At 39.2% G+C, this 13,920-nt stretch overlaps 1 protein-coding gene across 2 annotated transcripts in view; it reads right to left on the bottom strand.

Annotated features, from left to right (window-relative positions):
- TOX (thymocyte selection associated high mobility group box) overlaps positions 1-890 on the bottom strand; it is a 218,432-nt gene extending 217,542 nt beyond the window's left edge. Inside the window, exon 1 of one of the 2 annotated variants that reach the window (XM_086887241.1) lies at positions 176-890. In XM_086887241.1, coding sequence (XP_086743367.1) covers positions 176-277 — 102 coding nt within the window. In that variant the 5' untranslated portion in view covers positions 278-890. The remainder of the gene's footprint in view (positions 1-175) is intronic. The other variant, XM_086887256.1, reaches the window with a different exon arrangement.
- Positions 891-13,920: the final 13,030 nt, after the last annotated feature.

Genomic DNA, 13,920 nt, shown 5'->3' with positions numbered 1-13,920 from the left:
ACTGCGCTCCCCAAACCCCAAAGCCCGGCAAGTGCCGCTGCCCTCCCTCCGCCTCGCCGGGGAACTTGGTGCGCGGCTCGCCAGAGCGCAGCGCCCGCTCATGCAACGCGCCGCGACAACAGCACACACCAACAGCACAGATAAAACACCTCGGACGACACAAAACACGAGTCACCTTGTTGCAATAGTAGGGGTCCAGGCAGGGGGAAGGTCCCAAACAAGGCGTATCAGGAGCGGCTGCAGGCTGAGGAGGTGGTGAATAAAATCTTACGTCCATTTCACTAAAACATCAAGCAAACTCCTTTCCTTTTCTTTTGGTCGTTAATGTTGGTGCAAAAAAAGGGGGGGGGATGAGCGTGTGTGTATGTGTGTGTGTGTGTGTGTGTGTGTGTATGTGAGGGAAGGGGGGGGACACACAAGACTGAGAAGAATAAAAAAAGAGGTGCCTGACTTCAGTAGTCAAACACCTTCCCTGCCTCACATCCGTTTGTGGTTTGTAAAGAGAGAGAGAGGAGATGAAAAAAAAAAAAAAAAAATCTCTTCCAAAAAAGCACCGGTCTGCAGATGTCTGCGAGAGAACCCACGAACCCTCCTTCTTCTACGGCAGGGCAGGTAACTTCGAGTACTTATTGTTTCCCCCACGCATCGGCACCGGGGCGCTCGCTCCGTGCGTGCCGCTCTTTATGGGAGTCTCGGAGTTGGTTCGCTTCTCCCTCCCTCCCTCTCGCTCGCTCCCTCTGTTCTTTTCCCCTTCTTTCTTTCTTTCTTTCCTTTTTTTTCTTTCTTTTCCTTTTTTTTTTTTTTTTAATTAATATTGTTATTATTTATTTTCTTTGGTTTGGTGGAGGTGTATTTTGGTCACCCACCACAGCGAGGGCCCTGGGAGAACTGTGGGGGGAGGTGGCGACAGCAGCCGGGCCCCCCGCGCACCCCCCGGGGGAGCGGGGCGCCGAGGCGCTGGAATGGCCGCCCCGAGCCTTCCGGCTCTCTCGGCTCTCTCGGCTCGGCCTGGCCGGGCCGGGTTGGGCTGGCAGCGGCAGGGGACGCACCGCGCTCCGCCGCGGAGCCGCCGCTCCGAGCGTGCCTCACACAAAGGGGCCGGCGAGGGAAGAGCCATTTGCGGCCGCCGGGGCCGGGAGCCGCGGAGAGGGGGCGCTCCCGCGCCCGCCATCCCGCCGCCGTCCCCTCCCTCTCGCAGCGCCCTCCGCCCGGCCCCCGGCGCCGCCCGGCCCCCGCCCGTTACTATGGCACCCCCGCGCCGCGGGGCCGGGCCGGGCCAGGCCGCGGGGGGAGGCGGCCGTGGCAGCACGGAGGGGAGCTCGGTCCCCTGCCTGGGGCTGCTGGTGTGGCCGTGGGCAGGTTTCTTGCGGTGCCTCCGTGAGAGCCACGGAGCCGTTTCCGCGGACATTTGGCAAAGTTGGGGTCGGGCGAGCCCGCTGCCCTGGCAGCCCTCTGAGGTAGATGTGGGTCGAGCTGCCAGCAGAGCCCGTCGTCTCCAGTCGCAGAAGAGTGGAAGCTATCGCCCAGACTTTGTGGTGGCACAAATACGCTGTGATCCGTGAGCGTGTCCCAGAAAACAGGAAAGAAGTTGAAAGTAAAGTGCGCCCGTGAAATATTTCGTCATCTGGGGTCTACCTCATTAATCATTGATGCTCAGGCCTGGTCGTACAGAGTGACACCAGGCACAGGATGAAGGAGGGACATTTGAGGAGATGGCCTAACTGTGAGGGGAGGAAGGACAAGCAAATGGGGTAGGGAAAATGAAGGGGAGCTCAATTAGCAACAAACAAGGGTGCTGACAAAGGAAAGTTCAGAATCCAGTGGGATGCAGGAGAGGAATTGATGAGCATAACAAGGTTTAACAGGCAAAAACAATGAAAGAAAAGGTGACTTCAAGACACCATGAGCAATCCTACTGGGTTTCCTGCTGAGTCTCCAGTAGTCTTAATCAGGGCAGAAAGGATGGAAGAAAAAGAGTACAGGAAAGACACTATGCTGAGCTTAGATAATGCCCAACAGAGGAATTGTGTTATGAAAAGAAAGGAATGCCTTTCTCTCTTTAAATAAAAACTAATTACTGAGTGCCACACAAACAAGCTGAGATGATGATGATTAACAGGAATGGTTACATTTATCAGTACTCATGAACATTTCCATTACAAACCAGTTAGGATCCAAGATTTGTAATGCATGTTGTCACACAAAACTGTCTCCTCAACACTGAAAAAAAAAAAAAAACCACTAAAGATTTCAAGGGCACTCAGTATTGAGGGGGAGAAAATCACAAATTTCAGGTGAAGAAATCACTGTTTGTGTGAGGATATACATATGTATATATGCAGAGACAGGTAATCTGCACCTCTGATACTTTGATATTGTAGAGTCCTTCAAGATAGTGTTAAGTCATGACTTTCTTCCATGTCTAACAACCTGCTTTCATTAAAGCTTAATTATCTGGAAAAAAATACGTAAGTAATGCAAATGAAACTCTAGAGAAAACAGGTTTGAAGTAATATTCCTATTTCAGGATTATTTGATCAAAAACATCTCTGAAGATACTTGGTTGTCAGTTCAACAGAGTTTAAGTTTGATGGCAATAAATGTTTTTCTTAAACATGCAATTACAAAAAGATCTCAGTTGCTTTCTTTTTAATAATGTTTGAAACCCTTCTGGCCTTGGAGAAAAGCTTGAAAACATGACCTAGAAAAAGCTCCAGAAAGCAAAGGAAAAGACATTAACATATTCAAAAAAAAAACAAACCAAAAAAAACAAACCAAAAAACCCAACAAAAAACCCAAAACCAACCAAATAAACAAACCCCAGAAAAACAACCAAACAACAACAAAAAAAAAAAGCAAAAAACCCAAGCAAAACAAAACAACAAAAAGTCCAACAAACCAAACCCCCTTCCCCCCCCCACACACACAGAAAAAACCCTAAATCCTCATGATTTTTTGGCATCTGACTCATTATTTTACATGTTTGGGATTAGACATTTTGAAAGTTAAAAAATCCTAAAAAAGACTTTGCTTTGCAAGAGATGTGCTTGACGCCTGACAGATATATCACTGCTGCAAATGGCTGATATGTGGACCATAATTTGACAAAGGGAATGGGAGACAGATTGCAAGCTCCGTAGTGAAAAGCTGCTGTTAAGAAACTTGTTATTCATGGACAGTGGATTAGTTTTCAGCCTGTTTTGGGGAGAGGTAGTAGAGATATAGCAATTCGAGATGAGTTGATGTAGGCAACCAGTGTGTGCAGGCGCATACAAGTGTATGCAGGTACAGAAACGGTAATGCAGAGCTGGCGATGTCAATAGCAGAATGACTAGAACATTTGATAATAAAAAGGAGAGAATTAGCTTTTTATTTATGTGAAATATTACTGACTAGTGCCTTAAGAGGGGCTTCAGGTTCCTCAGAGTCTGTAGGAGTTTACAACTGTACCGTTTGCTTTGCACAGCACTTCAAGTTATTTTCAGTACTTAATGATGCAAGCCCTGAGAGTTATAAAATTTTTGCTGCTACATACAGAGATGATTTAATCATCAAGATGGTAAAACACCTGAGATTTGTGGCAGTTATCTGTACAGTTTGTAAAAATTAAAGATATATATTAATCTGTTAAGCACTTTTTTTTTTTTTTTTTTTGGTAGGGTACATTTTCCCTAGGGTTTTCAGAAGAATGCATTTGTGGAGACCAGAACTGTAATTGTTAATAATATTGTAGGTTATGCCTATATGGATAGAGAAAGCAAGCCCTTTTGCAGGATAAATCAATGGTATATCAGACTTGGCCACTTTAGCTCATGGAAGTGCATTTTCCAGAAAAAAAAAGTTTAAACAGATTTAAAAGAATGAATCAGTTTTTAGAAGCTTAAAAGGAAGGAACATTTGTTCAGAAGGGCACTGAGTTTTTAAAGCCATTCAACATTCAAGTGAATGTCTCTAAAACAGTCTTGAAAAAGGTTGCAATACCAGCATATGAGAAGAGTGTTATTGCCTTTCTCATATAAATAGGAACAAATGCCTTGAAGAACATGATCTTTATTTGCCAATACTAAAAAAGTTATTCTTTTAAATGCTGTCTGCTGGAGTTAGAACCATGCAGTGTAAATACTCTCCATGCAGTGGAGAACTCGTATGGCATTCTGTGCCAAACAGCACTGGGACACAAGAGGTTTTCACAGCAGACTGGAGACCTAAGGAGGTCATTAGATAGACAAACCGTAAATGGACCAGTAACTCCTCTGGGCTGAAAATAGCTGGAGGTAGAGACATAGGGGTAGGGAATGGTGAGAAGTATTGTATACGTTTGCCCTCAGTTCAGGCTGTCACAGCTAGAGCCATCATTGGAAGCAGAGTACTGGTAGGACAGACCCTCGGTCTGAACCAGTCCAGTCAGTGGCACGGACTTATTTGAGAATGCACAGTCTTTGAAGTGGTCAGATGAACAGAATTAAATGGAGCAAGTAACTGTGTCTGATATGACAGGCTATTTTCTTGTGTACCCTACTGTCTGACCCAGCTGGTCTGTCTAGCATGTTGGGGGGCCATTAGCAGACATTACTCAGTGAAGAGAAATAAAGTATCTTTATTTTATTTTATTTATTTATTTATTTATTTATAGTTTTAAAAAGAATAGTCCAACATTTTCTTGTTTAAATCTCACACATATATACCCAGTTTTATTTGGAGCAAATTTGGACTATATATATATATATATATATATATATATATATATATATATATACATATACCCAATATATACCCATATATTTCATATATACCCAAATTTACTTGGAGCACTAGATATCTGATCATCTATTAGAAAGAGCAGACTTCCTGATTTTCCTAGAAAGAAGGAAATGTGAGACTGTGATGATGGCTTAGTATTTATTATGCATAGACTAGGCACCACAAAAATCTCTTCATGAGGCTGGCTCTTCTTTAAAGAAAAGTTTTCTCCTGCATATTTTTAAAAAGACTTGGTTTGGAAAATCATTTTGCTTCTTGCTTTGTGCGCTGTACTTTTGTAGCCAGGAGGTACAGATAAACTAAAAGAGGAGCAACGAGATTTTGCTGAGAAAATCCCTTCTGCTGAAATTTTTGATTTACTAACTAACTCACAGGACTGTTTATCTTTCATAACAAAGGTCAATGCTCGTCAATTTCTAGATAGTAGTTAATTAAATTATAATAGGAAGAAGGGTCTGTCACTTTTGTGTGGATGTCCTGTTTCATGTTCTTAAACTGGATATGACACTTGGATTTTGGGAAGATGCAAATGATAATGATATTAAGATTGCAGAATAGTTTAAATAATGTAATTTATTTAATCTGGTTGTTTCATCGGAATGAACTCAAATTCTTTAAGAAATTGATTCATTTTAAGTGTTGACATTCTGTGTGTGCATTTATAAGTGAGCATAAATCAATGTGAAAAAAAATCTTCAATATGGTATAAAAGCTTAATAGATGTAATATATATTTCAGAGTATTTAAATAGTTTGTAAGACTACCTGATAGTGTGTCAAACTATGAAATGTGTAATGAAAGAGCTAGCTATTTTTTTTTATTTTAGCCGTTGCTCCTGTCCTGTTTAATTGGTGAAAATGATGGGCCCCAAATTATCACATGTGTATGAAAAGAAATTGTTCTCTATAAGGAAGTACAAATCACTTCTAAAAGTTAAAGAAAGCCCCTTACTTCCCTTTGCTACAAAGCAGAGAGAAAACCTGAGTATTTCCATATCTTCTCAGTCCAAACAAATGATACACAGCCAATTTAGCACTGGAGGAGGAATTGACACATGGGTTGAAGTTGAACTGTGTTATGCATCTCAGAATAATTTCCTACAACTCATCTGCCATTGCCCACAGTAGGTATTAAGCACAAAATATCTCAGAGAATCAAGAACTTAAATTACCATGAAAGAAACACAAAAATGTAAAATTCACCTCGCATATTTGCAGCTTTGATCCATTCCCATATGTTTCAAAGACACGGCCAGCTGGTTCAGTTCAAGTTACCAAATTAAATGTGGCCTTGTAGACATAGGTAAGTTAGGTCAGTCTCAAAAGAAAACATTTTACTGGGTTTTAGATTATTTCACATAGTCAGAGAAACAAAGGGAAACATGAAGTTCCTTTTATTCTCTTCCTATGTCTTCTATCCTATCAAGGATTTTATATGAGCTACGCTGTCCACATGGTATGCAGGAAGGCTGAAAAATTCATCACAGTGTGCTGTATGCTAATTAACAATTGCAAGATATACTCAACTGCTAAGGTTGCCAATTTTCCACTCTTCCACTTATCTTGTTAAATCAGTCATGAAACATCCTGAAGTATAAGGGATCAGGAATTTTTGGTTTCATGCTGTTTTTTCTGAAGTGTACTAGAGTCCTGTACTGGAACTTCAGAAACTTAGATTTTTTTTAAAGGAAAGTTGTTTTCAACAATTTATCTTGCAGTTTAAAAAGATGTCTAAAGGCATTTTGGTTTCTCCTCCAAAAATTGAGGATTCACATAAGTTGTATAAATGTTTTCTAAAGACTGCATCATATACAGCTGTCTTGAGAACAAATCTGTATTAATGGTTGATATCATTAAAAATACCCATATATATTTGCAGGTATTTTACAAATGTACATATGAATATATCAACTGAACAGTCAGGAGAAAGAAAACACAAAACAGAGGACTGGTCACAAGCAGAGGAAGTTATAGTCTGTATCAACAGTTTATCCATAGCATTCAACAGGGAATTCTCATCTGCAAGACAGATACCAAGCAGATGATTAATTAGTTTTCAATTCAGAACAATGATTTCATCCTATTTGATAAATTCCCAAACAGAGCTGAATTGCCCCTGCATGAGCTCCCCTGACATGAGGCGATCTTTACAGGCTTACTTAAAACCTCTTCTTTTCTGTTTCAGATGTCTTTTGCTGCAGATTTTTTTTGTTTTCCTTTATATTCACAAGGTTTCTGTGAAGAGAGGGATGTTTCTTAAATCGCCAGGCAAGGTAAGTGTTTCAACAGGAGGCTTCCACTCCAAAGCAGTGGGGTAAAAAAGTGGTTTGTGTACATTCTTTTATGATAGTTTAATTAGTACTTCAAGCTCAGAATTATAGATGTTAATAGAGAGAGAGGTCCAAACTCTATTCTTTCTGAGTACGCATAAGTATAGTAAAGTTCACAGAGTAAAAAATGTTTAGGGCTACTTTATCTATTATCTCATTTTTTTTTAACTAGAAAAAGTAAAACTACTTGCATGAATTGATTTTTCTCTCTTAGGGATTTATGATTGCCATCAGAAAAGTACCACACAAGGGGCACAGTTGCCATTTCAAGTGCAAAAGGTTGTGACTGAGATACAGTAACAGTATGTTGGGAGTTTCCATTAGAGCTTCCTGTTGCAGAAAATAAATCCCATCCCATTTACACTTGATAGGCTGATAGAGATACTCCATCCACATGTCATTTGCAGTCAGTTTTTAAGGGGCATGATAAACTGTTGCGACTGCTGACTTGAGAGCAAAATTTCCTTCCTTGCTGAGATTTTAGCATTTTTCTGGTGGATCTCTAGGAACTTTAGATCCCCTTCCTTATAACTATTATGGTTTTTTTTTTTTTATCAACAGAGCTGTCACTCTCAAGTCTAATCAAAACTCTCAGTCTTCCTTTTCTGGGTTTTCTAGTTTGACAGTTTTGTGTTCAGCTTTGTTCCACAATAAAAATAAAAAAGCTCTGGGTGTTAAGGAAGTCCTTGGAAAACTGTAAGTGATAGAGTCAGCATTTACAGAACATATCACAACAGGTCTGACTGACCTTGGCAGCAATAGAAGATCACAATTTCTCATGGATGAGCTTTTCTTGAATGTCTGTCTTTTATGCTGTATAAGGCAGAAATACCTTTTCTGGGTCAAGGCTACTGCTTTCTGTTTCTCTTACTCTTTAACAGAGATTGTCTACTATTGTCAAGTATTATCTGTTTAAGGAATTTCTCTCAATCCCCTGTGTCATGTTCTGTGGTATCTTAAGATAAATCTACATCACTGGTATTATTTTATAGTCTTGCACTATTTTGTTGAGGATTATTTGTTTGAGGATTTTGAATGGTTTACTTTTATCACAGTCAGACTGCAAAGATTAATGTTTGTGAACATCCTCCAAATCATCTCCCTTTACTCTGGCTACCAGAGTGTAATCAACACTGTTTTCTTACTGGAATGGCCATTGTCCTATTTTTTTAGCAGCTGGCAGGAGTACCAGTTGAAGGGAGTGGATAGTCTGTGTTGGCTGTTTGTCTTTAAAAATGGGCTCTTCAGTAGCATGTGTAAGTGTAACAGAGTTAAATATACATATTTGTCAGATGCTATGAAAGATGTGGAGGGGGACTCCCTGGCTCACATTTGAAATGATCAAGTTTCTAACAATTTGTTGAATGTGTATGCATTTATTATAGTTGTGTGCAGACAGTTGCCTGACTGAATAATACACTGACAATAATTAAGTAAAAACAAAGAATAATTTGAAATAGAAGAGAATGAAAAGAAACTCAGACTTGTTCACAGTTGTAGAATATTGGGAAAAAGCCCCCACTATCCTCCTAAGATACTCCTTCCCCTCCTTGCAGTGGAATTTCCCTGCTGTGAAGTTATCTTGGGAAGACACAATTTGCAATTTGCCCAAGAGGTCAGCGGGCCCAAAGTGCTGCACCACAGTGTAAGAGGTGGTTTCAAGGCTGACAGCCCCCTGGAAGGAGGATCTTCAAGCATCTTACTTTCTTTTGAATAAAGTGTGACCTCCACTGGTCGTTGCTGTGTTTAGGAAAAGGGGAAAAAGTCCATCGTGGAATAAGGCCCCAAGGCATTTTGTGGCACAAATTCATGCAGTGTCAACTGCAAGATTCCTATTTAGTTCACTAGAGAAATATGTAATAGGTATTTACATATGTATAAGTGGAACTGCATGGGGGCAGGGAGAGAGCTGAAGCATGTGCTTGCACTTGCTGAGAGTCATGCATGTCCTACATCTGCCTGCCTGTCTCTCATGAGCATGATTTGTAAGGTATGTGTTAAAAAATAAAAGTAAGAATATCTGATTGCCAAGACTAATACATACATACTTTTGCTTCATTTTTGTCACTTTGTGTTGCTATAATCATTAAAAAAAATGAAATTATTAAAAAAAAAAAAAAATCAGAGGAAAAAACCCCCCAAAAAACAACAAAAAAACCCCAGTTTGTCCAGGGCAGAATTCAACCCACAAAGAGAATACAAAATGAAATAACCTTAAAATACAAAGTACCTTTAAGGAGAAATGTGCCATAAAGAAGAGGTTTAAGGAATCTGGGCAGAAGTCATTTATTGCTACAATGCCTAGCCACACTGAAGAGAGTAAAGGGTAGGAAGACACAATATTTCTGAATTTCCGTGTCTTTGTGGGTTTAAGTCAGACCCTTAACCTTATTTGAATATAGTATTTTTGTAGTTTAATACATTTCATACAGAATGTATAAAGAAGATTTAATAACTATCTCTTAGCTGTGGTTTATCTCTACCTCAGAGAAAGCTAAAATGAGTTTCTAGTGAAATGGCTGAAAGAGCATGCACAGTAAGTCTTCTATCAAATTGTTTCCAGTCTTGCTGATTTGTAAAAGATCTTTCAGAAAGATTCTGGCTTTCTATGTAGAATGTTAAAGTTTGATTCTGTGCCCAAAATTTATAAAGTGAACCACAAATAACCAGTGAAAGTCTAGCTTTCCATGTTCTGTTTTTTAAAACTCCTGAGATTACTTTGCTATCACATGGAATTTGTGCTACTATTTAACTCAAGTTTTTCCCTCAAAAAGAAAATTATATTATAGTGTATTACATATTTCTGGCTGTAATAGCAATTAAATGTCTTGGAAGAAACAAATCAAATCCCCAGGCTTCTCTGCCTTTTTGTTTTTCTCTTTCAGAAGTGCGTCACAGATAAAGGACTAACTTTGTGAACATACTCCTGGGGTAGTAAGGACAAAAATGAACAATTCTTATGTAATTAGTCACCAGACACAAGTGTTCTAGGATAAGATCTTCTGAAGTACCATAGCAGAAATATAAATGGAATACTTAGAGTTGCTGTTGTCGGCTATTAAAAATGTAAGTATTTCTGCAGCATTTCAGGTTCTCTGGATAGTTCTGCATCAAACTAAGGTATTCTTGTGACATTGAATTACACAAGGACAGTTAACTGCTTTCCTCCTGCTCCAGGCAACAAAATCAGGCTGGACCAGGCTTGTGTTTGCCTTGCTTCCCTAGCCTCTTGCCTGTCATAGGTGGTATAATGGCATTTCTTACATTTGAATGTGCTGCGGTGGTTATTCAAATTTTTAATAGGTGCAGTTTCCTAACATTCCAACTTCAACATTGGAGTGCAGTAAACTTGAACTGACTGGGCATCAAAAGATATAAACCAGCAGTGATAATACATTAGGTCTCATGGGATTCTGAAAAGCTAGGATCTCCTGAAAACTCGGTCTACAGCCCATGCGTATTATTGTGCGTTTTCCAGCAGCTTCTCAAAGTGCTCTCCACACCCAAAAAGGCCAGACAGCCTTAACCTGTTGGAAAGAAATTTGTTGGGGTACACATGTTTTCACACACAGCTTAAGGGATATGCCCCCATAATTACTAGCACTGCTTGTAAGTCAGGAGTTAGTGCAGACATAGCATCCAGGTGTAGGGTGTTATTACTAGTTCTGCTTTGGAAACATACTCAATTGTGCCTCTGTGCCATCTGGCATTTCTGATTCAGGAGAATCTCTGTATTTTCCTGTCTTCCTTGAACACTAAAATCAAGGGTCAAGGTCTGCTTTTTTTCTTTTGTACAGTTTGGTTCATTTGGGAGTTGTTCCTAGCATAACAAAGCTGTGGTTTTACAGTAAGCTTCAGCAAATTTAAATCTGTACTGCTGCTGAAGATGGTCGCACAGCTCTCTTTTCCTTCCCGCTCCAGATGCATATTCTGCTGTCTCCCTAGGGAGAATGAACGATACTTCTGGCTTCAAGGTCAGCTGTGTCAGGAACCATCTGAAAATTAGTGTGTGGCTCAGATCTCAGGTGGGTCATTTTGATATATTTGATCTGGATGACTCTGAGGCAGCATGAGAACTGATGATGAAATGAGAGGAGTATTTACCTCGGTCTGAGGCAAAGAGGGGGAGGAAGGTGGTGAGTGGGCCTGCCTCTTGGCACACTCCATACTTAGGGTAGCTTAAGCCAATAATGAAACAGCACCTAAGGGTCTGCTTGCTAAACTTGGAGGTAAAATGTGTTTCTGGTATTAGGGAAGACCAAACACTGGAAAATTCCAATGCTTTTTTTTTTTTTTTTTTTTTTTTTAAAAAAAAAAAAAAAAGATGTTATATGTAGTGTTCCAGAGAGCTTGAAGCAGAGCCATCATGCAGGAAAAATAAATAATAGATATTGAGTGGAAACAATAGTAAGAGCTAGACACCTCACATAGATCCAATTCTCCTCACCTCACATAGTTTTCCAATTTTTTCCCATTAAGTATACTAGTTTTCACCAGAATGTTCTTTGGTGGGGAGAATGTTGAAAATACTCTGGAAGACCCCCAAAAATTATCAAAAAGGTACGCACAATTTATAAGCTTCAACTGGGATAAAAACTCATTGAAATAAATTTGTTACTAACCTTTCTTTTTTTTATTAATCAATCCAATCCTTCTTCCTGTAATTTTTACCTAGATAGGCCCATGAAACCTGTAGTACTGGAGAGGAAGTAATGCCTCAAAGTTACTCATCATGTGAGTTGGGAAGGGAACGGGGACTGTAAGGGGAAAGGAGGGGGAATGGGGGAAACATGGGTGGATGGATGTGAGATTATGCTGCAGCTGAGACTGAAATAAAATTTCACCTTAAAATGGGGTGGCTGCTGCTTCTATGTAAGTCTTGGAGATAATTCATCTGCCACTTGATAAATTGGCAGGGTTTCTTTCCAGGTTCTCTTTTCTATTCTCCTTTATGCTTTGTATGTGTATACATATGTGTGAGGTATGTGTATGTAATTTTCAAGATGTCTGGCCCCTTTTTTCTCCTTGGCTAACTTCTGAAATAGAGCTGTCAGGATGATTCTGGCATTTGGAGCCGTATTCTTCCTGACAGAATATAACTCTTTTTCACAGTTTTCCTTTTTTATGGCTTGAAGTCAATGGGAATATTCAATGCAACCTAAGGTCAGGTTCCTGAATTTGAACACAATTTCCCATGAGAACTAGAAGGATGAAAATTCCTTTAAGACAGGGAAGAAAAAGTGGAACGGTAATGTAAGGACAAAACACTTGTTATGTGGTTTTAAAAAAGCAGCTTGAAGAGGTTTCAGATCTAGGGGGAGGTGAGCTTCATTTAATCTGTCCAGGAATTTAACAGCAGTCACAGTGTTATCAGTCATTTGTACAAAAGGGTTGAACTCTCATTGCAACTGGCTGTGTTAGCAGTCTTGGAATTCAGTAGGCCAGCTGCAAGAAGATACATCAGATGAAGTAATTTTAAAAATGTATTGAAATATTGCATATGCAGTCATATAAACCTATATGATGTGGCAGGGTTTTAAGCTATGCCTTAGCTATATGACTATATTTATAGCCATGGGCTCTACAGAAATACAACCACTCATTTCTAGAACATAGAAAAAGGGTCAGTTATGAGCTGAACAGGTTTGACTGATTCATTTATATCTGATCAATGATACTATTTGATGCCTTGGGAGGCAGAGGTTATGAACATTCCGTCAACAAGAAAATTTTGTAGTACTGAAAAGAAATGGTGATGTTCATTTATTTTCTGCAAAGGAAGAGGTTTCATCCCTGTGCCCACCTCCACAGAGTGGAAATTCACAGAGACCTAGTTTGTATCTAGGCAAAGTTTATCATGTATCAGTGGAAATTTTAGATCTCTCTAATATCAGTTGTACTTTGAAAAATCTAAATTTTCTTGTTTTACATATTTCTGATGTCAAGTCTTACATTTTGCATTAGTGAAATAGGATGAGAATGAAGATGTTGCTATTTACAAACTCTTTGAAGATCTAAGGTGCTGTATATATATATAAATCATCACTTTCATATGAGTTTGAATGTGCTAAAAATGCAGTACATTTCATTGGTGATAAGTGTCATGATCAATGAAAAATCTGAATATTAAATTTTGAGGAGAGTTTTTTATTTTTCCAATGTCCCTATATATTTTGATATAGAAATATATATTTCCATTAAGAAAGACAAAATATGCTTTATTAATGTAGTTTTTCAAGCTCTTTTTGCTTCCCCAAATGTCAGCTATCAAACTTTGTTGCCATCCTTGGGAACAACAAAAAAGTGAGACATTTTTGTTTGGAGGCATTTGCCTTCCAATAAGAATCCTATCTTATCAATGGTTTAAAAAAAGGTTTTAAATTTAAACACTGTCTAAGAATTATATCTTTACTATGATGTAGAATTGCAGAGAGTAAGATAAACTCTACTGAGTAAAACATGCTGTAGGTAAGAAAAGTGGAAGCAGTCTGGCCCGTGGCAAGGTGACCTACAAAAAATCCAGTTTTATTAATAATGAGAAGTCAAATTACTTTTTTTTTTTTATGGAAAACCTATTCTACAGACTAAAATATTGAATGTGCCTCTGTTGATTTTGTGCTCTCTCTTAATTTCTTTAGTCTTTCCATAACAATTATTTCTATCCTGTTTTCAGTCTGCTCCATGTTCCCTTGTCTTACTTCTCTCTCCCCCTCCTCCACATCTTTCTCATGTAATCTCAGAGCTGTTAGAAAAAATGCTGCTTTTTTTTTTCTGTGTAATGTTGTTCAGCTTTAGCAATTTTCCATTTCACTTCTTTCTTGTTATACTTT

This window comes from Cyanistes caeruleus, chromosome 1 (assembly GCF_971803275.1).
Source record: "Cyanistes caeruleus chromosome 1, bCyaCae1.hap1.1, whole genome shotgun sequence".
NCBI lineage: Eukaryota > Metazoa > Chordata > Aves > Passeriformes > Paridae > Cyanistes > Cyanistes caeruleus.
This window is presented reverse-complemented; position numbering and strand designations above follow the sequence as displayed.